We start from the raw sequence: 27,580 nt of genomic DNA, 5'->3' as shown, positions 1-27,580 counted from the left end.
GTATGTCGTTAATATTTGTGCTTCATCTAGGGCCACCTCCTTTTGGTTCAAGTTGGGTCAAGCGTTACTGCACATTTGTTAAAGAGCAAAAGATCCTGCACATGGTGACTTTTGACCACCGATCAGGAGGAAAGATTGTGAGTGGCAGTGCCGCACACTAAAAAAAAATCAGACTCTGTTCAGTCTTTTACTTTCCATTACAATGTTCATTTTGTCATGTATTTTCTTTTTTAAATAACCAACCATATTTTGATGTTTTTTTGTTCCAGGGGGAAACAGAGTCCATCACACTCAAATCCTGTGTCCGGAAAACGACAGATGTGTTGGACCGGAGGTTCTGTTTAGACCTCGATATAACAGATCGGTATATTGTCACTTACTATGTTCTCAAACACACTGTGATAAAATCTTGCTTGTATTAAACTTGTCGTTTAATTTGGATTACTGGTGACACATTATTTGTTATTGCCTGCTGGATGACTTTTGCTTGAACACAATGTAAATGTTGTCCACAGACTGTCCACAGAGCACATAGATCTGTTTTGCTAAAGGGCTTAGCTCCACACACACACTTGGTGTTTGTTGCTATGTTTTGGATAGCCGAGGGCAGCACTGCAGGGGTTGTTTTGGAGGACTGCCCTCACGCACCATGCTGTAATATATATCCCGTTTTGTCACAGAACTTAACCCTGCGCCGCCCCTTTTCTGTAGTATTAATAGAAGAGCAATACCTTAAATTTAGAATGGAAATGTCAGTGCACACATCTGTTCGCCCTGTAATGAGTAACTTGATACCCATTTGTTCCTACATGATTGGAAGTGTCATAAAACTAGCTGGCCTCTTCTTTGTAGTACAACCAATCTAAGATGTATGTGGCAGAGGGTGGTTTTTTTGTTTTTTTTTTTGCTTTTTTGCAAATTCATTTCATGCACTCCTTAATATTTTACAAAACTGTACCTCTGATGCTTTTCCTAATACAAGTGTGGTATGGCTCTCTCCCAGGCCAGGAACGGTGCTTACAGTGCAGGCTCTGTCTGAGGATGACCACAAGTTTTGGATGCAAGCCATGGGTGGGAAGGAGCCTGTGAGTCAGCTTTCACAATGTCATCATCTACCACTCACTCATGGAGTTTTAATACATTCTCTTTAACTGCCATCTTGTAGAGAGCAAATACATGTAGCTTTACACCAACATATACTTAGAACTCCCCAAAAATATACTGCGTAAACTTTAAAACTCTATGTCTGTGTTTTGTGGTTGTTACTTTAACAGGTTGGACATTATCTTATGAGGACTTATTCTAAAGAACGTGGAAGTAAGGATCCAGCTGTGCCCGACACTGAATCTGTAAAATTATATGATATCACAATTTTATAAGCATCGGTGTTTTTTTTCGTCTTCATTTTTTCCCTACCTGTAGTCGACGCTCAGTTGGATGACGTTGGTTTCAGTTTTGTGAAGAATTCCATCAGTGCAATAGAGAAAAGAGGTGAGCTATAAATATATTTAATAATGTAAATATCTGATGCTAGCATATGGAAAATTGCAGGATAAATTTCAGTGTTGGTGGATAGTAATAATAGTAGGTAACATGCATGCAAGCCTTTATCTGTACACAAGGGGGCAGACTTTCTCCAGTATTGAAGAGGCAAAAAACTTCCCAGCATCACCTGCAGGCACCTTGTACTGAAGACATGCAACTGCCTTTTCACGGCATTATTCTTACTTATTTGCTCTTATGTGGCCACCTCTTCATAAAAAGATCCTCTAAAAACTGATATTTTTATGCATGTTGTTACCTCATAATGAACTTGGTTAAAATTGAAATCATGCCGCAAATATATTATTTCAATAATTGTCATTATTGTATTGTAAGTAATATGCAAGTAGAGGTGTATTATTTTTATTATTGTTATATTCTAGGCATTAATGACCAAGGCCTGTATAGGGTTGTGGGGGTAAGCTCCAAGGTCCAGAAGCTCCTCTCATTAATGATTGGTAAGTTCTTCATTCTCCTCTTTTTCTCACATAGATTTTTAGTTTTTTAAGTAAGGACTGAATAAAGTTACAAATTTTAATTTAATGCCACTGCACTATCTCTGTGAAATTAGGTCGCCCCTAGTTAGTTGAATATGCTGATGTAATGGATGTGTCTGGATGTGTCTGTTAGGGGTGATATTAAAAAGATAGCGATTGGAAATCATCCCGTGACTCAGCCCACTGGTACCCGTGGCTCTCTGAAGTGCAACAAGTGCCAGTGTGTAGCTTGGCTTCGCTTTCATTCAGTTTTAAGTCCCCCGAGACAACCCGACGAGGTCCATCCTATTCACATTCTTCTGCTTTTTGGCTTTTCCTTCATTAACACGCCAGTAGGATGGCCTCTTGTGTGCTCGCAGATGGCTTAGTCTGTCAGTTGCCTTTCTCAATTACCTTTATGCCTCTTACTCGTCTCGAATCCCTTTCACTCAACTCCCTTTCTATAGAACTTGTCCTCTGTCCTTTCCATTGCTCCCTGTCTGCTCTCTGGTTTCCTGCTGTCTCCAGCAGACACCAGCTCACTTTCAGCTCTGTGTTCAGAATGACAACAAACTCAGGCAGCCGCCAGCCTGTCTCAGCTTCCTCTCCAAAACCTTGCAGCCTTCCAGCCCGCCGACTCATGCGGTAGACTCCATTAATGCTCTGCTGCGGAAGTTTCTTTAAAGCCTTAAAGTATAGAAAACTTCCATCACTAGTCTTGAGAATCTGCATGTTACTCATTTAAAGAAAAATAACGATTTCATCTGTGCCTAAATATTTCTATCTAAACGCAACTCGTATTTTATCCCTGAAATGACTAATATGTATGACAGCAGTTGTGTGTTACTTCTCCACAGACACATTCACAAACATTTCTTGCATACAACAGTTCACAGTGAGTGGGTGAAACAAGCTTTAAACCCTGAAGAAAGACTTTGGATCCTCCCACACCTCCTCCTTTTCATCTCTCACCCACCAACATGGCCACGGTCCAATCTGAGAGGACAAAGTGATACAAAATTCTCCCATCATATTACAGTACAAACAAAGAGAGCGGCACCTATTGAATGACAGACAACAATATAACAGGAAGAACCCTGTAAAAGTGAGCTCCATTCCCTCTCTGACCTGTCTGTGGTTCAGACAGAACGGGCAGGGCAGCGTGTGGTGTCGGTGGCGATATGGTCATAATAGCTGCTGAATTGGAGGTTTTGGTCCTCCAGATGTAATTGCATAGGTAAATTTAATGAATGCACATTTCCAAGGAGCAAAGTCAGGCATTTAATATTTTACAGTTCAAAGCAAAAGTTGTTAAACACTGAATTAGACCTGAACAGATGCTGAAAAGGTTTATGGTGCACCTTCATTGGTTAAATGGTATCGCTTGAATACTGACCCGCCAGGCACACTGTGGCCTCTTTGTGCCCAAAAAACCCAGATGATAAAGAAGAGTCATCTGTCACTAGATGAACCAAGCAGGCGGTTAGGGCATTTTGCAGTGTGAGTGTGCACAGCGCAAAAATAAACTCATGCAATAGCTGCTCTGAATAGCCACACCTGAAGTAAGAAGGAACTGTGCTGTTATTAAAATGTGAGGCTAATGAGGTGCTTTTTTGACTGTATAATTTACAGAAAATTAATAAATGAAAAATCTTGAGAGAAAAATTATAACCTACGACTCCTTTCTAGTTTGAATGTCGGCTATTTTTGGTTTGAGACCTTTCAGGAAAGGTGGGGATATAGGCGTTTCCTAAATCGACCGAGATAGAGTTACGGGTAAGTGGTTAACCGTGGGTCAGGCACTTTGGAAGAATTACCTGTGAGCTGGTTGTTTGAGAATAAAAGAACAAATCAGTCACGCAGGAAGCAAACACTGACAGGTGCTGCATGTGGTTATTGCTTCATCTTAATCCTGAACAGCATTTGCTTCCTCCCTTCTTCTTTTTCCAGTGGGCATCAGTTGCACATCTTAGTCTTTACATTTTAGTGCCACTGAACATCCTTACAGCACATACGTCACACAACCATCGCTTCATTTCCAATTTCTGCACATCACTTGTTTGTTCGGGTTTGGGTCAGGATGTGGTATTTACTTATCTCATGAATAGGCTTACTTTCATACTGGTCCAGGCTTTCAATCAGCTTATCCTCAAATTTGAAAGTCTGTGAAGGAGAGTAAATTCCCTATTTTTATTTAACAAACTTTTCCCTTCTTAATATTTTCTGTATGATGAAAAGTTTTTCTGCTGGTGTTATGTCACTCTGCCGCTGTGCTTATTAAGTCCCCACATAGCACGGTGTTGGTTTCCTAGTCTTTATTGTTGCTAACACAAAAGAAAATAATATAGAACTGAACCTCGGTGGATGCTGTGTCGTTAACAGTTTTGCAATCAGTGCTCCTCCAACTGCTCCAGCTGTGTTTGTGCATACACCGACCTGGCCAAATCAGGCCTATTTGTGCAAGACTACAGCACCTCTGCAAACTCCATCAGTCTCAAATATGGAGACACACCTGGCTACACATGCTTCCTAAAAACGTTTGCTTTCAGAAGTTGACACTGGACAGGCAATTTTGTGGATTATGCAGACGGAGAGACACGCGGTCCTCTTGCCTGCAGTGGATAGATCAAATAAAAAATAAATAAATAAATACATTTCCTATTAACAGACCACCTAACACCCGTGAAGCTAAAGTCTGTGTGGTGGCTAAGACCCTAAGCTGTACATGTGTCAGACTCCAAACACTTCACTGACACATTGCACTTCCTCTGTAGTTCATCAGAGGCTACTTACGGTGTGACTAAAGCCCCCCCCTACCCCACCCCCGCGAATTTTCAGCACAACACACCCTTGGAGTCCCTGTGGAGTCAGTGAAGTAGTAAGGGATTAATTAAACTTGTAATGAGTATAAAGCCAGCAGCCCTCTACAGATGCCGCAACTTCCTTCCATATCCTCTGGGGCGAAACGCGACCCCCGAAGGCTAGCAGGAATGCTTTTTATCCTCATATGGCTAATTACAAGTTACATATTTAAATCACATATTTGTTGTGCATAATATGAACAGGGTAGTTAATTGGCGCCTCGGTGCGAATACCTCAGTCAGTGAGTAATTGCAGTGATGCTAAGTTTGTGATTCTTATAGATGAGAAGAGCGACGAAGTGGATTTGTCAGCCAGCGAAGACTGGGATGTTAAGACAATAACAAGTGCACTGAAGCTTTATCTGAGGTAAGGATTAGTGTGATGTTTTAATGTGAAAGACACGCACACACCTGTGAGTTATTTGTTTCACCAAGCAGTGGCAAGCATTGATACTAAAACATTGCAGCACAGCAAGTGTTTAAATAAGGTAATTGATTCTTCTGATCACTTTTGGAGTCACTTCAGCTCTAGACGTTACACCTAAACCCTCTGGTTGAATTGTACCTATTAACAAACTTTTAATTAATTCGTCTAATTAATTTGAAATATGACAAATAGAGCTTACCGCCATCCCTTCTCAGCAACTCAAGAGTACAGTAGCTTTTTGTCTTCATTAGATGTTAATAGCTGCACTGTTAAGAGTGCAGGAACTCTTATTTGGGGGAAAGACGCTTAGTAGGTAATTATTTTTTTTCATCTTATAAACCGTCAAACTGTGCTGTTGTGTATCCAAGCAAGTCTATTTCTGACCCCACGACAACTCCTTTGATGAATGCGGTCCTTTCCGCTTGCTTGAATGCGAAACACTGCATCCAGCATCGATGCTTTATTTTATAAAATGGCTACAGATTTAATTATGCAGAGTGCCTTTGTATAATTAACTCCTTGCGAACTCATAATGCTCATGATATGCATGTTCCACAGTCAATAACTCCTTCCAGGTTGGCAGCGAGTGTGGGTGAAGTTCAGAGATTAAAAATGTAGTTTGGCTGCAAGAAGATGAAGCGGTATAATTTTAAATGCCAATCTGATTTTGTCGACATGCTGTTGCAACAAATTGAGTTGGCTTTGCTTGTTGCTTGATTGGAGGAAAATTTGCATTTAAAGTTGGGAATTTGCCTGCTTTCTTTTATGCATATTAAAAATACTAAAAAGAAACTAATACAGTTTTTTGGGGTGGGGGGTTTCGATTACTTGTTTTATTTTGTCACTATGGAGGTCTTCAAACAGTCACTGCTATGTAATTAGGATGTAAATGATGAACCTAGTCAGGGGGGTTAAACTTGTGTGGACTGACCACTTCCAAAAAGCAGCCTGATGGAGAGGACTGTGGACTCTGGGACATTACTTAGTTGAGAAGTTTTACCTCAGCATTTTAGTTACCGTACCCTTATCATTATTGACGTGCTATATTAAATCAACACAGTGTTTTTCTAATTTGTCTTTTACTTCCATGACCTGCTGAAGTAAAACGGCCTCAATCTCCTCAGTTTCCTCTGAGGCTAAGTAGCTTTGGCCACTATCCAGCTGCAGTGTGAAAGTACCTTCAGATGAACTTGGTTATCTCAACGCGTGCACCGTCTAATTCCATCTCCTGGCCTGGCCACATTAATCATTGCTGTGTGCAGACCCTATAAAACAGTGTGCCAGCTATTTCTGTCCCTCTTGCTCACTTTAACTCTCCTTCTCCCTCCCACCGCCCCCCAACCCGTCTCTCTTTCTCTCACTATCTCTGCGAAGGAGCCTTCCTGAGCCGCTGATGACCTATGAACTTTACAAAGAGTTCATTAGCCCCGCAAGTAAGTTCTACCGCCTCATGTACCAGCTCTTCATCTGAGCGCAGACCATACGCAAACAGAAGTGTATGTATGTGCCGTATCAGTGCGAAATGGGCATTTTATCAATTGAAGCAGCTGAGTTCATTACTTAGTTCTTCTTCGGGGGGTTATTGAAAAGGAGCAGTGAAGTGAGACACAGTAAAAACACTTTTAAATTAAATTTTACTAACTTTGTTTAAACTTTGTGCTTTTAAGGGAAGTTGGGCAACAGTGGTCACCTTTCTTATGTCTGAAAGCTATTGTGTGGTGTGTGCGTGTCTTGATTGCTAATTATCGCCTTTTTATGTCTTCCTGCATGGTATCAGTGTGTTACTCGCAGCACTCAGTGCATTTGTTCTTGATTCTAACCCTACCAAAGAGGCTTTCAGCTCCCTTTGGCTTAGTTGCATTTGTCTTTTCATTGTAGATGAGCTTATTCCAATCTCCATAGAATCTCTACCTGTTTAACATGGGACTAAATTTGTGGCCAAAAAAGCCATTAAAGATCCTGGATCAAAATCATCCAGTGACCTTGAAGAGGAAAAAAAAAAGAAGGGAAAAAATAGGGTTTTTTTTCTGCCCACATAACATAATTTCTGTATGAAATGTTTTAAATCAAGCCAAACTTGAATCTTATTACAACAAGTGCTATAATTGGATCAGGTTGACATTTTTATCAGGCGCTCGCAATGCCCTCATAACGAGGGGGGAAAAATGGATTAGCAATGAATATTTTTTTTGATGGATGACAGCATCCATAAGAAGCTTTTGCCATGTTTAAATCCTTGTCGTTCCCATAGTAATGATATTTTGTGTGCCTGTGTGTGTTAGCGTGTGGGCGGTCAGATGCCCATGTGTGAGGAAGTGTTTAAGAGATGATCTTGGGGGTTTTAACACAACCCTTTATACGGTAGCGACAGTAACGTAAAGCTATCTTCTCCGCCAGCATAGTGGTCCCTGCTGCCAAATTCTGGGAGGCTTCAGACCGTATATCACCATCACACCTCTTCTTCATTTATTTGAACTGGGATGTATTTTCCTCTAATGCTTAATCCCATACACTTGAGAGGGATAGCCTCTGATTGTTGCACGCTTAAAGGTCCACCAACTTTTACTCATTTTAAAACATTCCCAGACTTCCGATAAATACTTTTAGGCCTTTTTGAAGTAACATAGGGCTCTTTACCTCGAAACCTCACTCAAATCAGCAGGGACTAGAATTTTTCATCATCTATTTAAATTTCCTACTGTACAGTGTACCATCTGAGCTGTGCTGGCTCCTTGCCATGCGAGGAGCACAGAGAATTCCTTGTAGTTTAATATGAGTACACGGCTGTTTCTGCATTTGAACAGAGGGCGGTAGTCCCGAGTCTCGCATCCAAGCCGTCCACTGCCTGGTCCACAAACTACCGGAGAGGAATCGACAAGTCCTCGGGCTGCTTATGAAGCATCTGGCCAAGTGAGTGTTCATAGTTCCTTGGTCATAGTTCAGCCAATCTCCACCCCCTCTCTCTCTCTCTCAGTTCTCTCTTTCTGCTCTTCCTGTCTGTCTCCTTATTCTCACTCCACATGCTTTTTCTCTCTCTCTCTCTCCCTCACTCCCACTCTTTTCACTCCCCCTTCCCTGCTGTCACTCCATCTCTTCTCTGTCTACTCAGTGACTGGTGGGTAAGAAAATTGATGCCACTAGCGTCTCGATTCTTTTTTCTTTTCTTTTTCTTTTTCTTTTTCTAAGGTCATTTTGTTGTATATTTAAAGTTGTCGAGGGAGGATTGAGTAGCCTGCCGTACCTGTTCATCATGCTGTTTTGCAGCCCACGGGCGAAACGAAATGAAATAGACCACTCAAATTAAGCCCTCTCTTGAGATTACTGTATACACCCCTGGACGGACCACTATTGTGCATCATTCCATTTGCGAGATTAGATAGGAAGAAAGATTTTAAGAAATAATGTTAGCTAACATTACAAGGTTTTACCTCAGCAAGCTTTTTATAAACTAAATATGAGCAAATTGAAGATAAGTAAATAATCCCTCTTCCCTGAGGCAGTGAAAGTCTGGTGGATCTTATTTCATAGAAACCCGCTGCAGAATCAGGCTGTGGTAAAAAGGCAGCGCTATTGAAATTGAATTTGGATTATCCAGCGTGAAATTCTCCAGACTGGAGAGACTCGAATATTTTTCTGAAGTTGGCGTGTGTGCATGTCCTGCAGGGGAAGGAAGCAAAGCCAGAATTTCACACTCCTATCTGAAATGGTTTCAGAGATGTTATAAATGTGAGTTGTCACCAATGTTTTTGTCTTCAAAGGCATCCTTTGAAGCTATTTAAACTGTCTCTCTGCAGCTGCACTGCATATCATCATATTTGGAGTATGAAATCTCTTCACCTGTCCGTATAACTTTTTCTTCAAATAAAGGTTTTTCCAACTTTTTTTTTCTTGACCACTTAATATAGTTGTACCTATTGAACTCCCAGTTTTGGAATGGATGTAGGTGACATTAAATAAAACTCCAGTCTTTCCTCGATGTAAATATCATTTGGTAAGGTGGATCCATCCCCTGGCCTCTTTACATGTCAGCGTTGGCAATATGATGAAGAGATTAATACATACTCGCATTCAGAACACAAAGAGAAATCTTAATCAATGGCCATGTTGTGTGCTTTTGAAAAGAAAATCTGAAAAAAATCCCCCAGAATAATTATATGTGAACAAAAATATTAATAGAAAGTTCATAGTAATTAAACTTAATTGTAGTGTCTTTTAAGCGTTTTATATACATTTCATATGACACAAAGCATCATACAGTGCTGCAAGGTGTCAGTTTGGCTAATGTCTTTCACAATTACTAAAGTAAAAGTAAAAAGAAGACCAAATTATTGAAAGTGTGATTTTTAAAAAATATATGCTTGACTCTGATGCCATCAACAAGTGACAAAACAATAAAAGGGATGTTGTTTAAAGTTAAAAAAAAAACCCCAAACAGAACTGATCAGTAATGTGATTGTGAATGCCACTGAGTCAGATGAAAAGACTCCGCGGTACTTTCAGCTGCTCCCTTATTTCTGCTCCCAAAGGATCAGCACAGCAAATGTATCTGCATATTTGATTTGGCACACATTTTACATGAAATACCCTTATCCTCACATTTACTAGCACTAGGAGTTCATGAACAAGCCACCCTTCTTTTAGACTAGCTTCGTGTCTCTTGCCCATCTCAAACCAGGGGTCTTTTGGATGTAAGGTGAATGTGTTAACCGCTGCTATGCTCTGAAAGACTACAGGAGCAAATATTTCGGCAGCAGTTTTAAAAATTCTCAAACTAAAATTGCAGAGAATTTGGGCATCTGAAATTAGTAATTACTTTTAGGAGTCACAACCAGAATCTGTAATGGCATGGGGTTACATTAATGCATATAGCAAGGGTGATTTTCATCTGTGAAGGCACCATAATTATTAAAAAGATGTGCACAGATTTTGATAAACCACAGTCCGTGGCACAGTCCAAAATGAAAGGATGCTAAACTGGTTCTACCTACAATCCTACATTGACGAGTCATCCATGAGTCCTTTCCTGACATGGAAAACATTGTACAGTACATGGGTACTGGGTCATGTTTGCATTAGTATTCCCCCTGGGTTAATTGAGAAATGTAAGAATGACAAAAAGAGACACCATACGCGTGCATACTGTGCATACTGTGCTTCAAGACTTGTTGCCCTTGTGCCCACAAGCATTGTCAACAGTGACACTAGAGTAGTGTAACTTCACTCTTTAGTTCCATCTGTCACTGCCACTAGAAGCAGTGTCCCTGTGTTTTCGGGCCTGTGTGTGCTTCAGCTGCCCCTTTACTGAATAAGGAATGCCGATTCTAGATGACAACAGCAAACATTCAAACCTTTCAGTGAGCTGAACAAGATTTGCAGTCTTAATCGTGTGTTTCTATCTGCTAATGTGACTGCATGCAGTTTAGACTTGTGTTGTAGAGAAAATAAGTAAAAGTCACACACGCCAAGTTGGTAAGATTGCAATCGCAACTGTGGCCACGGCGCTCATACAAACACGAAGCTGACAAGTTCAAACACCATCAGATTAATGGGAAGGAGTGCATGTCTGAAAGGGCCTATTGGCGTCATAATGAAATTACAAATACAAATACAAATAACAAAGGAGGCCCCGCAGCTGAAACCCTATCTCAAGCGAGAAACGTTTTGCTTTTAAAACTACAGCAGTTGGTCTCCTCAGTTCCCAGTCACAGGGGAGCTGCTGGAGTGCAGCAATAAGCATTGGCCCTGTCCTAACTTTTTGGAATTTGTTGCTGGCATCAAATTCATTATTTTACATTGGGTTTAAAAATGTCTTTGAACTAGCTGTTGCATAGGCCACCATCTACTAACTTAATGAGCTGGAAGATGAGTGCATCCAGATCTGGGTGGTTTACCACCTCCAGTTTTGAAGGGTAGAAAAAACTTGTCTTGTGTTCAAGGGCTGTTTTTCAGCCAGTGACTAAGCCTTTATTTAACATTATTTTTGGATTCCCTTTCTCATCTGCTTATGTAACTTTTTTGGGGGGAGGGGGAAATAATGACCCATTACAGTTACGCTACTGGAGCTCTGCCCTTTTTTATTCTTGGACTACCCTGTCTTTGTGAAGTTAAGTTGTTTAGTTGAAATTAAGCGGCTATAATGTGAGTGGTTATTTTCCCCAGCGTGGCGGCACACAGCAAGCAGAATCTGATGACCGTGGCCAACCTGGGCGTGGTGTTCGGACCCACATTAATGAGGCCACAGGAGGAGACTGTCGCCGCCATCATGGACCTTAAGTTCCAGAACATTGTGGTGGAAATCCTCATTGAACACCATGAAAAGGTAACACACAGACTTTATAATCTATCATATGCCTAGTGGAGTGCACTCTATAGACTGTATAAGTGTCTATGGGAATATCCTTCTATTGTATTCTATTGTCTTTTTTTGGTTGTACACATGTTAACTGCGTTGACTCTTCACATTGAATTCATCCTGCGAGTGCAACATTTTCTATACAACTGTTTTGCAATTCGCAGTCCACAACTATATTCACTAAAACCTAAGCACTGTAGGCAGCGCCAGGTAACAAGTGACAGCACGAAATGAAATCTGAGGTGACATGACATCAGTAAGCTGCTCACAGCACCTTGTTGTTTACCTACCTATGTGGCGCATAATTACTCGAAACTGACATATTATAAATGTGCTAGTGCAGCAAAAAATGTGTTTGCGAGTCTTTTTTGGAACGGGGCGCTTTATTACTGTTAGAGGTTTTGTGTTTCGCTTCCTAAATTATTATTTGGTACTTCTCTGCTGGAACAGAAGTGCACGTACTGTACTATGTCTGACAGAAGAGTTTCATCTGGATCGAATAAGAGTCTCAATTAGGGGAGATGTGATGCTCTTTTCTTCTGCAGGTATTCTTGTTTTTGGTGAGGGTGGTTTATACGTGTGCATTGAAAACCTTTTTTTGCTTTCTTGAGTAAGTGTTCTGGCAAAAACATGCATCATACTAGATGATGGGGTAATTTGTGGCTATTGGAAGCTTTTCCGAGTTGACATAGAGCTCAGATAATGAAACATGCTCGGACAGAATACCCTTCACCCAGTTATTGAGGCGCAGAGAAGCTCGATGTTAGTTTAATTTACATATTTTTGTGTGGCTCTCCAATAGGGGGAGCCCTAAGTGCTTCTACCAGAATCAAACACATGGTTTTCTCTTCAATTTCAGCCTTTTGATTACTCCGTAGATTGTTGCACACATTTTATTACATTCAGAAAGGCCTGTCTGAATGCATTTATTTTGGTTGTGAGTTGTTTCATAACCTGTAGTTCACAGGATCATGTAATCTCCCCCAGAATGTCATTAATCGGTGTCAATCCTCAAACGGGGATAATTCTCCGTGTCAGAAGAGAAAAAGGTTTGAGATTAGTTTTCTAATCTGTTTGGAGCAGAGCTGCACTCGCTGCATAGAATCAGATGAAACCGGGAGCTCGTCGTGTTTATTTTCCTTCCAAGCTTCATTAAAATGAAGACGAGGCGTGTTGCGAATAATGTCTCCACCCAAACTCACAAATCTAAAACGGGGTGTGAGAAAATACAGAAAAAACAACACCAGCAAAAACAACACCAGCCAGCCCCGCGCGCACCGCTAGTGTCCTTAGACTACCTAGAGGTATCCAGCACTGGCCGGGTGATAAAGGATGTAGTGTTAGAATGCAGCAAGAGCATTTTAGAAAGTACAGCATGTTTGAGCAGGGGAAAAGTTGAGCAGACAGACAGACGGGCATTAACTTCCCTCACAGCTGAGTCCCACTCCAGACTGTTGATACCCCCAGATACCAATAGTAGACTCTGCTTTACATTCACCTCCATCTGCAGAGAGAGGCGAGAGGGGAAGAGAGAGGCAGCACAAACTCTCAGCCATATCAGATTTCTCACTTTTTCTATCTGCCTCTCTCCTACAAACTTTTTCTCTCATGCCTCCACCCCCCCTCCCCCTCCTCTATCTGCCTCTCCGTTCACACTCTCGCTCACTTTCTCTCTCTCTCTGCTCTCCTCTCCCTTCCCTACCTCCCTCCTCTCCTCATCTGTGATCCTTTCTGAGGCTCTGCTGAGACTTCCTCTTCTCTGCAGCCCTATTCTCTTTTAACTCCACATCTGAAGTTTATATGTAAACACGGGCCTGGTGTAAACAGGCTTTGCCAGTTGGCCAGTCCTCCTCAAGTCCAAACTTTGTTTATTTGACTTTGGGTCAATTTTTTTCGGAGGAGAAACGTCACCTTAACTTAGCCCTGGATTTCTAGATGGGGAAGTGATTATTTATTTATTTAGTTATTTTTTAATTTTTTGGCCACACACACACACACACGCGCGCACACACACACACACACACGAATCTGTCCACATGCAGTTTTTAGGGTCCAATCAATGAGCAGCTCAACTTTTCCTAGGAGAACTTGCTGCTGCTGCAAATATCTTTTTCCATCCACAACTACATAAAGAGTGTGAGTTTTTCAAAACACATTGGTTCAGTTGAGGACATGCTGCAGCTCAACAGTCTAGGAGTATCTGCATTGTGTATGCTGTGTTTTGCTACAGACTTATTCACATGTGTATTCAGATCTTTACAGATGCTCCCGAGTCATGCCCTCTCTCACCTGCTGCCCCAGTGCTCTGTGCTCCCACGAGGCAGTCCAAGAAAATGAGTCGACAGAATCGGCCTTTGGCTGTCTACAATCCGCAAGCCCTTGACATTCAGAATGGTAAGAGATGTACAAGTTTGTACCTGTATATTTTCACATTTCTTGGTGTGTTAAATGAAAGGTGTTGTGAATGTGTTTAGGAATTTATTTATTTTTTTGCTCTAGAAGTTCAAATGCTCCTCACTTTAGCTGTAAAGCACTATAGTGATTCAGCAAGCATCTCACTTAGCATTTATTCATTTGTAGGGCCCAAGAGGTCTTAAGTGGCAACAAATGAGTAATACCTGCCCTGAGACTTTTAGTAAGTGCAAATGAACTGAACATAAATCTGTTATGTTGGAAAATATTATTTTACTTCCATTTCCATGTGCGGATATGTGGATACACCACACAGCAGCAACTCAATACATTTAGGCATGTAGATATGGTGAAGATGACCTGCTGAAGCTCAAACCGATAACTTTGATCGTCGCACGGTTGTCGGTGCCAGACAGGCTGGTCTATAGAATATAGCAAAGTATTTCAGAAACTGCTGATCTACTGGGATTTTCCCCACACAGTCATCTCTAGAGATTACAGAGATGAAACAAGAAAGAAACTATACAGTGAGGGTAAAAATGTATTGTTGATGTCAATGGAGAATAGGCATACTGTTTCAAGCTGAGAGGAAGGCAACAGTAACTACTGGTTACAACCAAGGTATGCAGAAGAGCATCTCGGAATGCACAACTCAGTAAGTCATGAAGCAGATGGCCTGCAGCAGCAAAAGACCACGCTGGATGTCGGTCCTAAGCTACGAACAGGAAACCAAGGCTGCTGCTGGACCAAAATGGAAAACTATATAGACTTTGCCTGGTCTGATGAGTCTCGATTTCTGTTGCAGTATTCAGATGATAGGGCCAGAATTTAGTGCAAACAACATGAAAGCATAGAGCTGGCCTGGCTTGTATCAGTGGTTCGAACTGGTAGTAGTGCAGTGGTGCAGAGAATATTTTCTTGACACATTTTGGGCCAACTAGTACCAACTGACCATCATTCAAAAAGCCACTGTTTAGCTTAGTATGGCTGCTGACTGTGTCTATGCCTTTATGACCACAGCATGCCCATCTTCTGATGGCTGCTTCCAGGAGGATAACGCATCACGCCACAAAGCTCAAATCGTCTCAAACTGATTTCTTTTACATGACGATGAGTTCACTGTACCCAAATGGCCTCTACAGTAGGGCTGGGCCATATCATACCGTTCACGATAATACCGGTATAATGTTGGGCAACGATAAGAAAATGAAATATCGCGATAGATTATGGGTAAAACGCGCATGCGCAGTGCCTTTGTTTTCATACGCACATGGCGGAAAAAGCATGGCGGAGAATGAGAAGGTCGAAAGCGGATCGTTGAATGAAACTGATGAACCAGAATTGGTTTGTAAAAATGCTGCAACTTCAGTGGTGTGGAACTGGTTTGGCTTTCGTCCGTCAGATACACAACAAAGCACTATTTTTGGTAGCGCATGCTAGCGGGCCGTCGTTATTACCGTGTTTTTTGGAAAACACGGCACACTTAAAATCAATCCTTTGATTTTTCTGAAAATCGACAGTGCCCCTTATAATCCCGTGTGCCTTATGTATGAATTCTGGTTGTGTTTACTGACCTCGAAACGATTTTATGTACACAGCGCTCGAAAATCTGTCAAATGTTTTAGTACGACTTTGCTAAGCTACGAAGCTGCACTGCTTGATGGATTGTCGGAGCATTACGGCTATCGTAGGCAGGCGCCTCGCGGAGTGATACGTACTGTGCTTCAACATAATATTACTGTATTGTGTGTGTTTAACCTCTTTTTAAGTTTTGTGGATATTATACATGGTTATGCTGAGGATATGTCGGCCAATTTCCACTGGAAATGCCTTTTGGTTAAACTGTCAGCGAGGAATTTGCACTGTTACATTTTTATATAACTTTAATGCACATAAAAAAACAGCTGCTTGTTTAAGTGAAAATACATTGATGGTTTTTTTTTTTGCACTAACAAAGGTGTGGAGTTGTAAAGTATTTTGTCTAGTGTCAATTATATTGTCAGTTATATTGTTATCGCAAAATTTCAAATGTATATCGTGATAAATATTTTTGGTCATATCGCCCTGCTCTACTCTACAGTCGCCAGATCTCAGTTCAATAGAGCCGCCAATTTGCAGCCAAAAGAATTTTCTGCAAATTTGTGACGCTATCATGTCAATAAGGACCAAAACCTCTGAGGAATGTTTTCAGCACTTTGTTGAATCTATGCAGCAAAAAATTAAGACAGTTCTGAAGGAAAAAGGGGGTCTACGCTGGTTCTAGGTCTACACAAGGAAGCTGCCAGTTGAGATTCTGTTGGGGGGCAATTTAAAATCCAACATGTATTGTCTTAAAGAACCTGAAAAGGGAAAACTTTAGTGCTAATTTATTTTAGTGCTAATTTGTACACTCATACTCTAACATATTTTGTGCATTAATTATCATAATAGAGTGTTGCCAGGTTGTGAGGTACACCAAGGAGGTTAGGCTTTATGTAATACAGTGTTGTTGAACAGAAACACAAAGTCAAAATATCCAGAATTATCATGAAGTCGAATCAGCATCTTTCTAATGGAGGGTTTAAACAAAAACTAAACATTATCACTGTCGGATGCATTCAGGCAACAATATTAGTATCCATTAGTTTGAGGTGGGTGTAACAAATAAACTGGCAACTAAGTGTATTTACCGCTGATCCCTGCTGAGCTCTAAATCACTCACTCTGTCTGTTCCCTTATGAGTGCTATGCAGAATAACAGTGTCTACAGATGACACACTAAACTTAATCACCTTCTTTCTCTAATACTGTTTGAAGGGATTTGCATCTGGATCTTTTCTGTGTTTTTGTTTACTTAAAAATTTACTTTCTCTAAAGATTGACTGGGAGACTGCAGCATAAGAGAGTCCCACTCTGGTACATCAGGAGAGCTGGTCACCTGACCCACTGACCCAAACACTCTAACTCTAGCAGTTTCTGATCCACAGCCAGTTAAATCCCCCCCCCCCAATACCAAAGGAGTCTAAATCTGCTTACCAGATTGCCTCTCTTTGTCTCCCTTGTGCTAGCTTTTACTGTGGGGTATTTTAATATCAGGGATGAAAGGCATAATCCTTTTTTAACCTTTGTGTCTTTTATATGGGTCCCACATAATAAGAGTAAAAGCAATTTAAGAATGCTGAAGTGGGTAAGAGAGAGCAGTGTTTATGTGTGCGTGTGACTCTTCTTATGAGTCTACGTGCCGTGCTGGGTGTCTGATATCCTCGCAGATGTGACGGCACGCCATGCGTAGAGAGGTGCATTAATCAGAGTATTTGTGTCAGGAAGCTTTCCAACAACTATGGTTTACAAGGCTCTTATTCTCAAGATGATTACAGATCACTTGCATGTTTGTTACTGATTTAATTAAAATGTAAAAGGTGCTAAAGATTTAGCTGCCAGTTTATTACTGTTGGGTGTGTTTTGCTTTTTTAATATTGATTTCATCAGATGTGATCTTTTTCTTAGAGCACTTTACAAAAAACTGTACTGTCAAAATCTGTAGATAAAATTATATAATAATGCATAAAATAAATTGAACTCATTCTCATTATAAAGTGGTCTCAAGTTTAATCAATAGATTTTTTTTTAACTTTTAACTTTAACTTTTTTCCACTAGAGAAGCTTTGCATGATTTACAGTATAAATTAATCTTTGGTGCAGACCCTCAGGCCATCTTCTGTCTCTTACAACCAGATTTATATCCTGACATCACCACCTTCTAAGCAAACTTTATTTTGATGGGTTTCCACCTCTAAACAAAAGACTTGAACAGTAGGCTAGCAGAAATATTCTGCTCACATCTAGTGCTGCGTATAGGAAGCAAGTTGTAACAACAACTGCTTCATTTTTCAGCATGACAATGATCCCAAACAGACTGCCGGCGCAGTAAAAGCATACTTGGATAGAAAAACTCACAGTGTAACACTGTTGGTCATCGATTGGCCTCCCCAGAGCTCGGGCCTCAATATTATTGAAGCAGTGTGGGATCATCTTGAGAGAACAGTGCCAGCAGCCAACATCCAAAGAAGAGCTTTGAATGTCCTTCAAGAAGCCTGGAGAACTATTCCTGAAGCAGCCGCCTAAGAAAGATCAGGCTGTGTTCATACCAAATATTGACTTTCAAGTTCATTAGAAATGTACAAACTCTGTTTTTGGCCTATATATTGTACTTCCATGTATGTTTGCACATGTTTCAATAAATCACTGCACACATTTCCTATTTTATTAGCAAAATATAAAGAAATGAGGGTGGCTCTCAAGAGTTTATCACTGTACTGTACACAAAGCCAGTTCTTAGACATTTTCATAATTGATGTATTTATTGGGGGAAAGATAAATGTTGTATTTATTGGTTTTGTTTTGTGGGGGGTTTTTTTGGGTTTTTTTTTACATTTATCCTTTTGTGCCTCCCTCATCTCCTAAAAGCACAATCTTTACGTCACAGTAAAAGTGAAAAACAAGAGCTCGGCTCTCCCAGCTGTCTCTTAGGTTCCTGTCTATGACTTCACAAGTGTAACGAACAACACAAACTTGGTTGTAAGTCTCGCCTGCTTTGACAGCAGTTTGATTTACAAAGTCCCTTGTTGATGCAGGATTGTTTTCATGTGTTGATAAATTATTCATCTGTTTTATCGTCGGCGAGCTTGAGTAGACTGAACCTTTTACCGTTGACTAAAATTATTTAAAAAGATGTAATTAACTCAAACAAACACATGTTAATTGTTTATCCCAGTGTCAACAGTGGGAGACGGTTCCAGCCCAGCTCCAGATGAGACATCAATGGGCAGCAATGAATCTGTATCATCGCAGTCATCATCAGCCTCGGCCTCAGAGGTGAATATGGAGAAGAGTGACCACGCCCCTCTTAATGCCAGCCTCTCCTCAGGCAGCAACTCCGGGTGAGTTCTTCACTAAGTCTCAAATCGATATGTCGCATGCGGGCGCTCAGAATGCATGTTTGTGAGGTGAGATCTTCAGCTATCAGGCCACAAATGAAAATGATTTCAAATTAGTAGTGCTTCACATCAAGTTATCCCATTCTCAAAGGTAAACTCTGTTTTTAATAACTAATGTTTGATTAGAGTGTTTTCTAATTAACTGGTCTTTGCTTCCAAAGCACAGCTGTTAGTCTGGTAATCAGTCTTTGGGCCAATTTCCTCTCACTTAATGTATTGATTCATTTAACATATGAATCGTTGAACTTCTCAGAAGTGTAGGGGATGATTCAGAGGAAAAGGCAAACTCCAAATAAGAGAGAAGGACATTATTTTAATTGTAGGCTTTTTATTCACTTGCATTTTGTATTGACGTGGTTACTGTGATTCTGTGAGAACCTGTTCTTATGTATATTCATATTCTTTTTAGTCTCTTGTTAGTGTTTTTGGAGCAGAAATCTTCCATTAAATCAATTGGATTTTAGGTTTTTTGTCTTCCAGTTCAAACCGGTGTAGATTAATCAGACCATTGGGGATTCGATGCTCCCCTCGTCCAGTTTGAAAACGTCCTTAGAAAAGCACATCTTTTAGCAACATGTTAGCGTTTGATTCAGGGCACCGTTGGTCATCCTCAGCTGACAGAAAATTGAAATTCCCTTTCACGCCCTTTCAGTTTTGCATCATCTGGCTCGACAGTAACTTTGATGCACACTTGCGGAGTAAAATGAAGAATGAAATCCTTTGAATATTAGCGCACATATTTCAGCAACAACCTGAGAATAGCGACTCTAAGCCAAAAGTCCAGCGACTTCTTCCTGTGGACATTATTAAAAAGGAAATTCATGTAAACACTTTGGGTTTCATTCATCATGGGAAGCAGTTGCACTTTTCTGCACTTAGCAGCTGCATCTCAGCTCCCTCTTTACAACTCTGGGCAAAAAGCATACTTGGCAAGATAAAACAATCATTATTAATAATGCACACTTACCTATTTTTGAACATTGTGAATCGTGGAAAACGAGCATCTCAGTTCTCGTGTGAATCACGCGTTTGCTAACCTGTAATGCACATTACACAGTTGCCATTTTTGAGTTTAATTAAATAACAGATTATTCAAGGTAAAGTGGAATTAATTATTGGAGTGTCAGCCCCATTGTTCTTGCTATTACTCTTTTGTACTAGATGGGAAATGCATTAATAGCTGGAATGCATTGCCATGCCTCTCTCTCTCTCTCTCCCTCGCTGGCTTCTCCTTTCTGTCCTCACTGCTAAGTCCTTGGTCCTTTTTGTTGTTTTCAGCCTATGACTTGTCTTGAATGCTGATGTGAGAGATGAATTATTGGGTTATGCTGCAGATGTTAGACTCTCTGCTGTGTCATGTCTACACATTCACCTTGGAATAGACTTGTCTTTTTTTCCCTCATTCACTGTCCCTCTCTCCTTTTCCATCAGCTGAAAAGAGTTGTAAAATAAAAACAAATCCTCCTCACACCTTGACAGAGGACAATGTGATTCTTCTCTCTGTGACCTCTGTGGGTGCCTGCCCGCCTGTGAGTGTAGGCATGTTTAGTTTTTTTTCTAAGTTGCAGGATTAGACAGACAAGGCTCTATAGCCCTTATGTAACCAACTCTATTTTTTTCCCCTGTGGGTATTTTATTTATTTATTTTTTTGTGCTTTCCCACATATGTGGCATCATGTTGGAGGACGGAAGGAGCAACCAGGAGGAGGTCGTAAATCTCGGCTCTTATTTGTTTGGGAGACAGGTGGCCGTGCGTTGGCCGTGTAAATCGTATTGACATTGGGGAGATATTCATCTTGTTTACCCTTATAGCCGCAGCCCCTGTCCCTTTATGAAGACTTGCGCCATATGTCACAGGGTGTCGCCCTGGCTTTGTTCGCTCATAAATCTTAGCATGTGAGATGGTAGAGACCTGTTAGCACAGCAGCTCTCTGGCGTGGAACCCAGGGATTCGGCGTGAGTCGTAGCCAAAAGGAGCAGTAGGGATGGCAATTGCTGCATTACTTCCAGCCACTCTCAGAAATGTGTTATCTGCTCTCTGGCGTGCTCAAAGGCGCACCTGGAAAGGAACATATTTTAGTCTCTGTCCTGCAGCATGGCAAAAATCTGCATGGTCATACAAAAAAAATGCATCCTGACTCACTGTATCATACAGTAACTCTTTGTGGGCATTTGCACGATTTATCTTCTCTGTCTACTTCCATGTCTTGCCTCATTTCTCCTCTTCTCCCTGAATTCACTCACAGCTTCTCCCAGCGGCTCGGTTGCCCGAAGTGCTGCCCAATGAGGTTACATTTTCTGGCCTTTTTTTTTTCTTTTGTTTTTTTGGCCTCCTTCTATCTCTGTGCTGCTGCCCCACCTCCAGCCCTCCAAGCCTCCCACTGGCAGACAGCTGTGGATCATAAAATGGTGGATCAGAGCTTATTTCCTGCCCACCCAAACTGGAGATTGCTGGGCGAGCAGCTCGGCTATAGGTCTGATCCCACTTTCTACTAGAAACAGTACTAAATCCCACCGCTGCCTTTCGTCCTTTGGTAGAAAGACGGTCGATAGCCCCGCTCATCCCCATGTTAGCTCCACGCCAGGATCAACAAGGCTTGGATCCTCCAGGCTGAAATTCCTGCAGTAATGAGAAGCAGCAGCCCTCTGCTGTGCAATGCGTGATAACGTGTGATAACCCCAATGTTTATAACGATAAACCAGAAGACCTCCAGGTGCTGTTCACTTTGAAATTCCGTGTTTGCAATATTGTTTGAGTTTGATATAATGATGCCCTTTAGTTTTTACAATATGCCCTCTGCTCAATATAATATACATACACATCCTCACAACTTGAAACTTAATACTCTTAAAGAAAACTCTTGTGATAAATATTACCGGCATCTGAAAGGGGATTTTCATCCAGGCCTTTCATGCACTGCATTTTCAAGTCCCTATTTACTGTATTTAATCATCTTTACAGAAAAAGCTTAGCTAGGCCTGTGACGGGTAAAAAACAACGAAGAGCAATTCATGCTCGATGCTATTTTTGCTGAAGAGAAACGGTAAACGATTTCCCTCGCTTTGGCTTAGCTGTAATTGTGAAAGCAATTTTTGGATAAATCCATTTACCTCTGATGTATTTAACAAGTTTCTAGGGCAACCATGTGGCGTTCCCTGATTTCCCTAACTGTTTATTCTGTTATTATTATTTAGATATCTGTTTATTTTAAAGATCTTCACAGAGCTGCATAATCCTCTTCCCAGCTGTGAGAAACAGTCAGACAGATCATTTAACTTTTCTGAAATATGTGGATGTTGACATTTTCTCCTTTCAATATCATCTAATTTTGGATATGGCGTGTATGCGAGTGAGTTCACCTGCTGGTGGGTCAAGTGTTGGCGCTCCTCGGCTCTCCTCTCTTTTGGCTTCCACCCAGGCGGACAGTGGTTGTGCCTGGGACCAGGTTAATGAGTGGATTTGCTGCACTGCAGCGCACTGTCCCCCATGCTGATGTGGAGCAGCTGAGCACCACAGTGGCCCCACGCTGCTGCAGAGCTATAAATCACCCACAGTCAGGCCAGGCCCAAACAGAACAGCCACCGCTGGGGATGGACAAGAGCACTGAGAGAAGCAGCGGAAGAAATGAGGGAAGAAAGCAACTACGGGAGGCGAGGGGGTGGCGTGGGACGAAAACGTGAGCACAGCGCTGTGTTCACCTCCACCTATGTCCACATAACATCCCCAGCCATGTTCTCCCCTAAGGCTATCTCTCCCCCCACCCCTGCTAGTGCCAACGTAACCACTATTCACAACATCCTCTCAACCTCCAGCCCCTCCCCAGCTGCTCCCTCTAATTGCCTTTATTAACGTCTCTATGGGAGCGGCAGCTAGGAGCAATTTGCTCATTATGTGCTGTATTAGCACTGGCCCTGGGGCAGGCATGGAGCACAGAGGGATGCCTGGCTGAGACTCCTGCTCTCCTCTGCTGCACTCTCCCTTTATCAGGACCCCTACCTCAGTCCTTCAGGTCGGCCATAGACTTGTTGGCCCTGACAACGAGTGTAAAGCACAGCTACGACTGCAACAGATAAAACTACAGTCAACGTGTGACTGTGCAGAACCTGCGCTCACTACTGTAGGTACAGGTTTTACCAAGAAAAGAAACGCATAGTGGCTTGAGAACATCTTCATGGGGTACACACACAAAAATCAGCTCAAGATGGTGACGTTAACTAATTAAAGTTTTCTTTCTGATTTTGCTATATTGTATATCTAAATGTTATATTTAATGGAATCTGGTGAAATAAAATTAAATTGATCAGTATATGTTTAGTTTACACCAAGCACATTTTCCTCACAAAAAAATCGCATTTGAGTAAATAAACCTTTGAGTTCATATATTTCAATTGCATTTATATTATAATGCTGCGTGAACAAGAACATTAATGCTGGTATCGTGTTGTTTTCATGGAAATGTGACCCCATGCTATAGTGTAGTATGCCAACATTACTGTATGTATAAGATGTCCTTAGCCTTAATCTGCATTCTTTTTGATGGCCAGCAGGGGGTGACTCTTCTAGTTGCAAAACCAAGTGATTGTACAGAAGCCTGTGGTTACATGAGCCTACTTCTCTTTTGATTTATGACCTCACTAAACGCTAATTCTAAGTCTAAATGTTTTGTTTTGTTCTTTATGGTTGAATTAAGAATTAAATAAACTATAAATTGTGCAATATTCCAGTCAGAGACGCCCCTTTCTCATAGTGTTCAAAAAACAAGTCGTCAGCGGCTAAAAATCCAAAGATCCAAAGAGGGAAACCGATGGGTTACATAATGCTGACCATAATTTCAGTCAGCAGACGACACTATGGAATCTGTGGTGACTAAGCTGCTCTGTTTTATTTGCAGATCTGCCACAGCAGCAGCCTCCTGCTCTGCTCCTGGATCGTCAGGAGAGCGTCAAACTGCTGCTACCAAAGCTACTTCTGACAAAGAAAGGCAAGAGGAAAGGTAAGACAGGGCTCTTTGCTAGTTTCTTCTCTAATTTCGTAATTGCAGTTGGCCTCTCTTCCGTGCTGTTTTGTCTGAATTGTTCACTATCACGCTCGCATCATGTTTGAATGTCATGCGGAAAAATTCTTTCACTCTCTTTTCCTGTTTTAAATCACTTCCTCCGTTACTAACTCGCTGCTCTTATCTTGCGTGTCTCAATCGTCTAGCATCAGCGCAGCTTTTCACATCAATATTTTCCTTCTTTTTCTTTTTAATGTTGTTCACTCTTTGTGTGATTTGGTTACCTTTGATGAATTGAATGCCACACAAGCATTGGCCATAGCAGCAACCTTCTCCTTTGTCAAGCCTCAAATGGTACCTTGAGAGAAGTGGATGGGACTGTGCACGCAGTCAGCCCATTGCACTGATCAATTGCCCTGCCTGCCTCCAAATAAATGCTCAGTTCATTCTCGGTGCCTTCAGATGTTGCTGAGGAGTATGCAAACAGCGTGGTAATTCTATGGGCAATCCATCAATGTTGTTTTCATCGAAATAAAAGTCTTCGTTTTTCCAAATGCGGTTCCACATGAGTGCATTCTTCCAAAATTCTTCTGAATTCAGGAACTTGGCTGAGCATTGTTGTATTGACAACTCTGTGACCACAAACTTTTTTCAGTTTGTATATCTTCTTTCTCCTTTCTCATCCTACATTGTTGCCTCTCTGCAGAAAGAATATGAAATATTTATCAGGGCATCGTGCGTTGAAGGCACAATTTCTACATGGTAATGTTGCTGGCGTTCGAGATAACACTTTGCAATGGTGGGCAAAACAAGCTTTCTGTGGAGACGGTTTTTATGTTTTTGCCAACCGAATGGCATAAATACGTCTTTTTACTAACCTTTGCGGTGCGATGAATATGGTTTCTTTGACGGCGCTCTTTTACATCGGGTTGATTTAAAATGCAGCTTCTGAGCTCACAAATGGGAATTTAAAAGCCGAAGCGCTGCGGAGGGAGATTTCTTTTCTACCTGTGTTTGTGTGCAAACCTACTTTAGAATCCCCCTGCTACTTTTTAATTATCTCACCATAGATGGTTGTCTGCTGCGCAGACCTGATGTGTGCTTTCCTTTTTGGCTGTACAAAATCTGCTGCAAACAGTGCTGCATCCCATTGTGTCTGAGCACACACACACGCACATGTGCTTGTAGCTGTGTTTTGACTCGCTCCTTGGACTGTCTAGACTAGAGATAGGGCAAGACAAGGCTGTGTAGTGGCCCAGCTCCTCTCTCAGTACTTTTTTTCTTATTTTCCAACCTGGCCCATTTCTGCTGTTTCAGGCTAGTGAGTGAATGAACAAGCAGGCCCCGGGCCCAGATTGAACTGTGCGGTAATCCTTCCCAAAGCTCCGCCAGCTCACTGATTGCCTTCATTTTTCAGTGTCACCAGCAGGAAAGCCAGGGCAGTGTACCCATGTGAGGCTGAGCACGACTCTGAGCTCTCCTTCCACGTCGGCGACATATTCAACGGTGGTAAGTGTTATCGCCTACACCAGTCGCTCACTCAGAACCAGCCCTGGCATATTGGATTTGGAGGAAAACCGAACAGCCAATCTGATCTTCAATTGAACAGAGAGATGAGACAAGGAGGGGGGAGAACAGGGAGGGCTGCGCAGGAGACACAGATTTGGTCTGTGGTGTCTCTGAGTCGAAGCTCAACTGAGCTTTAATCACTCATAGAGGAAATGAGGATTTTTCGAGTCCCTATTTTTTACATTTTTGTGAGAACCCTCCTTTATGAGACACAGATAGTATAAAGTGTATATACTGAATTATGTACAAGCAAACCTGCTTGTGGAGATGCTTTTGATATGACCTAAGAATTTATTGGTTGTTGTGATCACGTAGCTTTACATTTTTGCACTGTTTGAAATGGGTGCATCTGTATTTTAGTGTTGGTGTGAGGAGTACATGCCATTCAAAACATGATTACAGTAACAACACTTAATTTATTAGAAAGTGGATTTATAAGTATTAAGAAAATAATAATATTTTAAAAGTCAGATTAAACCATCCTCTGTTTTATTTTTCTCACGTTTTAAATAACTATTTTGTTGAAGTTGGTTCTTTTGGATTTTAACATAAATCTCCAGTTATCCTGTTAAGAAAGTTTGAGCACATTCTGTACAGCTTTGTTTACTATCTGTGTGTCCTTCAGCACTTAATCTGGCTTCAAAGGAGGCGACTGACATTGTTACATAAATGTTACGTGCCGAGGTTTTAATCAACTAAACATCTACTTGCTGTGTCTTCAAAACCCTTGACATTTTGCTGCACTTCTATTTCTAAATGTATTTGTGGTCTTAAGTCAGCTGGAGCATAGCAGATGTGCAGAAGGTCAAGAGGTCTGACTCTTTACCAAGTCTGTGTATATGTGTGAAGAAAAAGTTGACATATATTGATGTTTCCTAACCCTTAAAATTAGCAGAACATATCTGCATTTCTTATTTGCTTATAATTTATTCTCTTCAATTCTTCGATTCTTAGCCACCTTAGAGACCTAAAGTTTTTTGTTGTTGTTCCATTATACTATACAATATATAACAGTTCAAAACATAGTGGATGCAAACAGCCCTTTAACAACAGTCCTTGCACTGGAAGACAGGTCCCAGGGGCGGAGACATGGGGTGGCTATGGCAATGAAAGCCTGAAGTCTTGACCCCCCTCTAGCCAACCCACGCAGTCAGTGGTGGTGAAGGGGGGGGGGCTACATTCACACTAAAAAGAACTGGAGTTATGTCCAGTTTGTTTTATCTTTCCAGCAGAAAGTTTTTGCAGAACTTTTCTCTGTGTTCCACGTTTCCATATTTTGAACACATTTTAGCATTGTTTTAAAAGCATGAGTACGATTGAAATTGTTCTCATCCTATGAGTTTTATTGTAGTTTTTCAGTCACGCGACTGCTAAACACGTGACATTAACTTATCTGACATTTTGGACGTGTCACAATGTACGGTCAAGTAAACAAGGCCCCAGTCACACAGATCTAGAGATCAGTCCATGACCATCTGGCAACCGACGATTGTGAGTGGAAAATGTGTGTTGCCTCCACTTCCTTGCGATTGTGTTAGTTGCTAACAGATTGCTGTGGTGGCTGGTGGCTTGCATGGAACATGCCCAGCTTATCTGCAACTACTCTCTGCTTTTATTTTGGAGGCAACATTTTCTGTTTCCAGTTTGTATTGCACTTTTTCCAAGTTTTACTGCGACTTTGCTAGTAGTTACCTACCTTAGCCTACCAAGCGCACTAAGGGCAACAATCTGCTAGAGACTAACACGATCACAAGCAGGCTTTTGGTGCAACACCTTCCTTACAATTGATTTCATCAAGTGTTGGTAAACAGCTGCCAGAAACCACTTGTGAACTGGTTGGAGGTTCAGTGTGTCTTTTATATATATAATACACATTCAAGCTTCGTCTTCCGTCATACAGCTTCAACTCTCCCTGGTGTCTTCTCCTGAAAAAGGAAGAAATAAGCCCAGAATCTTAGTTTCTTCCTCT

The 27,580-nt window shown here is 41.3% G+C and overlaps 1 protein-coding gene across 3 annotated transcripts in view; it reads left to right on the top strand.

Annotated features, from left to right (window-relative positions):
* Positions 1 to 27,580, top strand: part of arhgap10 (Rho GTPase activating protein 10) — a 51,884-nt gene that overhangs the window by 21,100 nt on the left and 3,204 nt on the right. Inside the window, exons 9-22 of one of the 3 annotated variants that reach the window (XM_040023861.1) lie at positions 31 to 137; positions 270 to 364; positions 1,004 to 1,085; positions 1,275 to 1,317; positions 1,423 to 1,491; positions 1,926 to 2,000; positions 5,162 to 5,246; positions 6,681 to 6,739; positions 8,111 to 8,216; positions 11,466 to 11,625; positions 13,911 to 14,052; positions 18,823 to 18,988; positions 23,938 to 24,039; positions 25,460 to 25,551. In XM_040023861.1, the coding sequence (XP_039879795.1) occupies positions 31 to 137; positions 270 to 364; positions 1,004 to 1,085; positions 1,275 to 1,317; positions 1,423 to 1,491; positions 1,926 to 2,000; positions 5,162 to 5,246; positions 6,681 to 6,739; positions 8,111 to 8,216; positions 11,466 to 11,625; positions 13,911 to 14,052; positions 18,823 to 18,988; positions 23,938 to 24,039; positions 25,460 to 25,551 (1,383 nt within the window). Of the gene's footprint in view, positions 1 to 30; positions 138 to 269; positions 365 to 1,003; positions 1,086 to 1,274; positions 1,318 to 1,422; positions 1,492 to 1,925; positions 2,001 to 5,161; positions 5,247 to 6,680; positions 6,740 to 8,110; positions 8,217 to 11,465; positions 11,626 to 13,910; positions 14,053 to 18,822; positions 18,989 to 23,937; positions 24,040 to 25,459; positions 26,798 to 27,580 lie in introns of those variants that run through there. The other 2 variants (XM_040023860.1, XM_040023862.1) reach the window with 2 other exon arrangements.

The sequence above is a fragment of the Simochromis diagramma genome, unplaced genomic scaffold (assembly GCF_900408965.1).
Source record: "Simochromis diagramma unplaced genomic scaffold, fSimDia1.1 OVJJ01000302.1, whole genome shotgun sequence".
In the NCBI taxonomy this organism is placed as follows: Eukaryota; Metazoa; Chordata; class Actinopteri; order Cichliformes; family Cichlidae; genus Simochromis; species Simochromis diagramma.
Note: the sequence above shows the minus strand (reverse complement) of the source record. Positions and strands in the feature narration are given on the sequence as shown.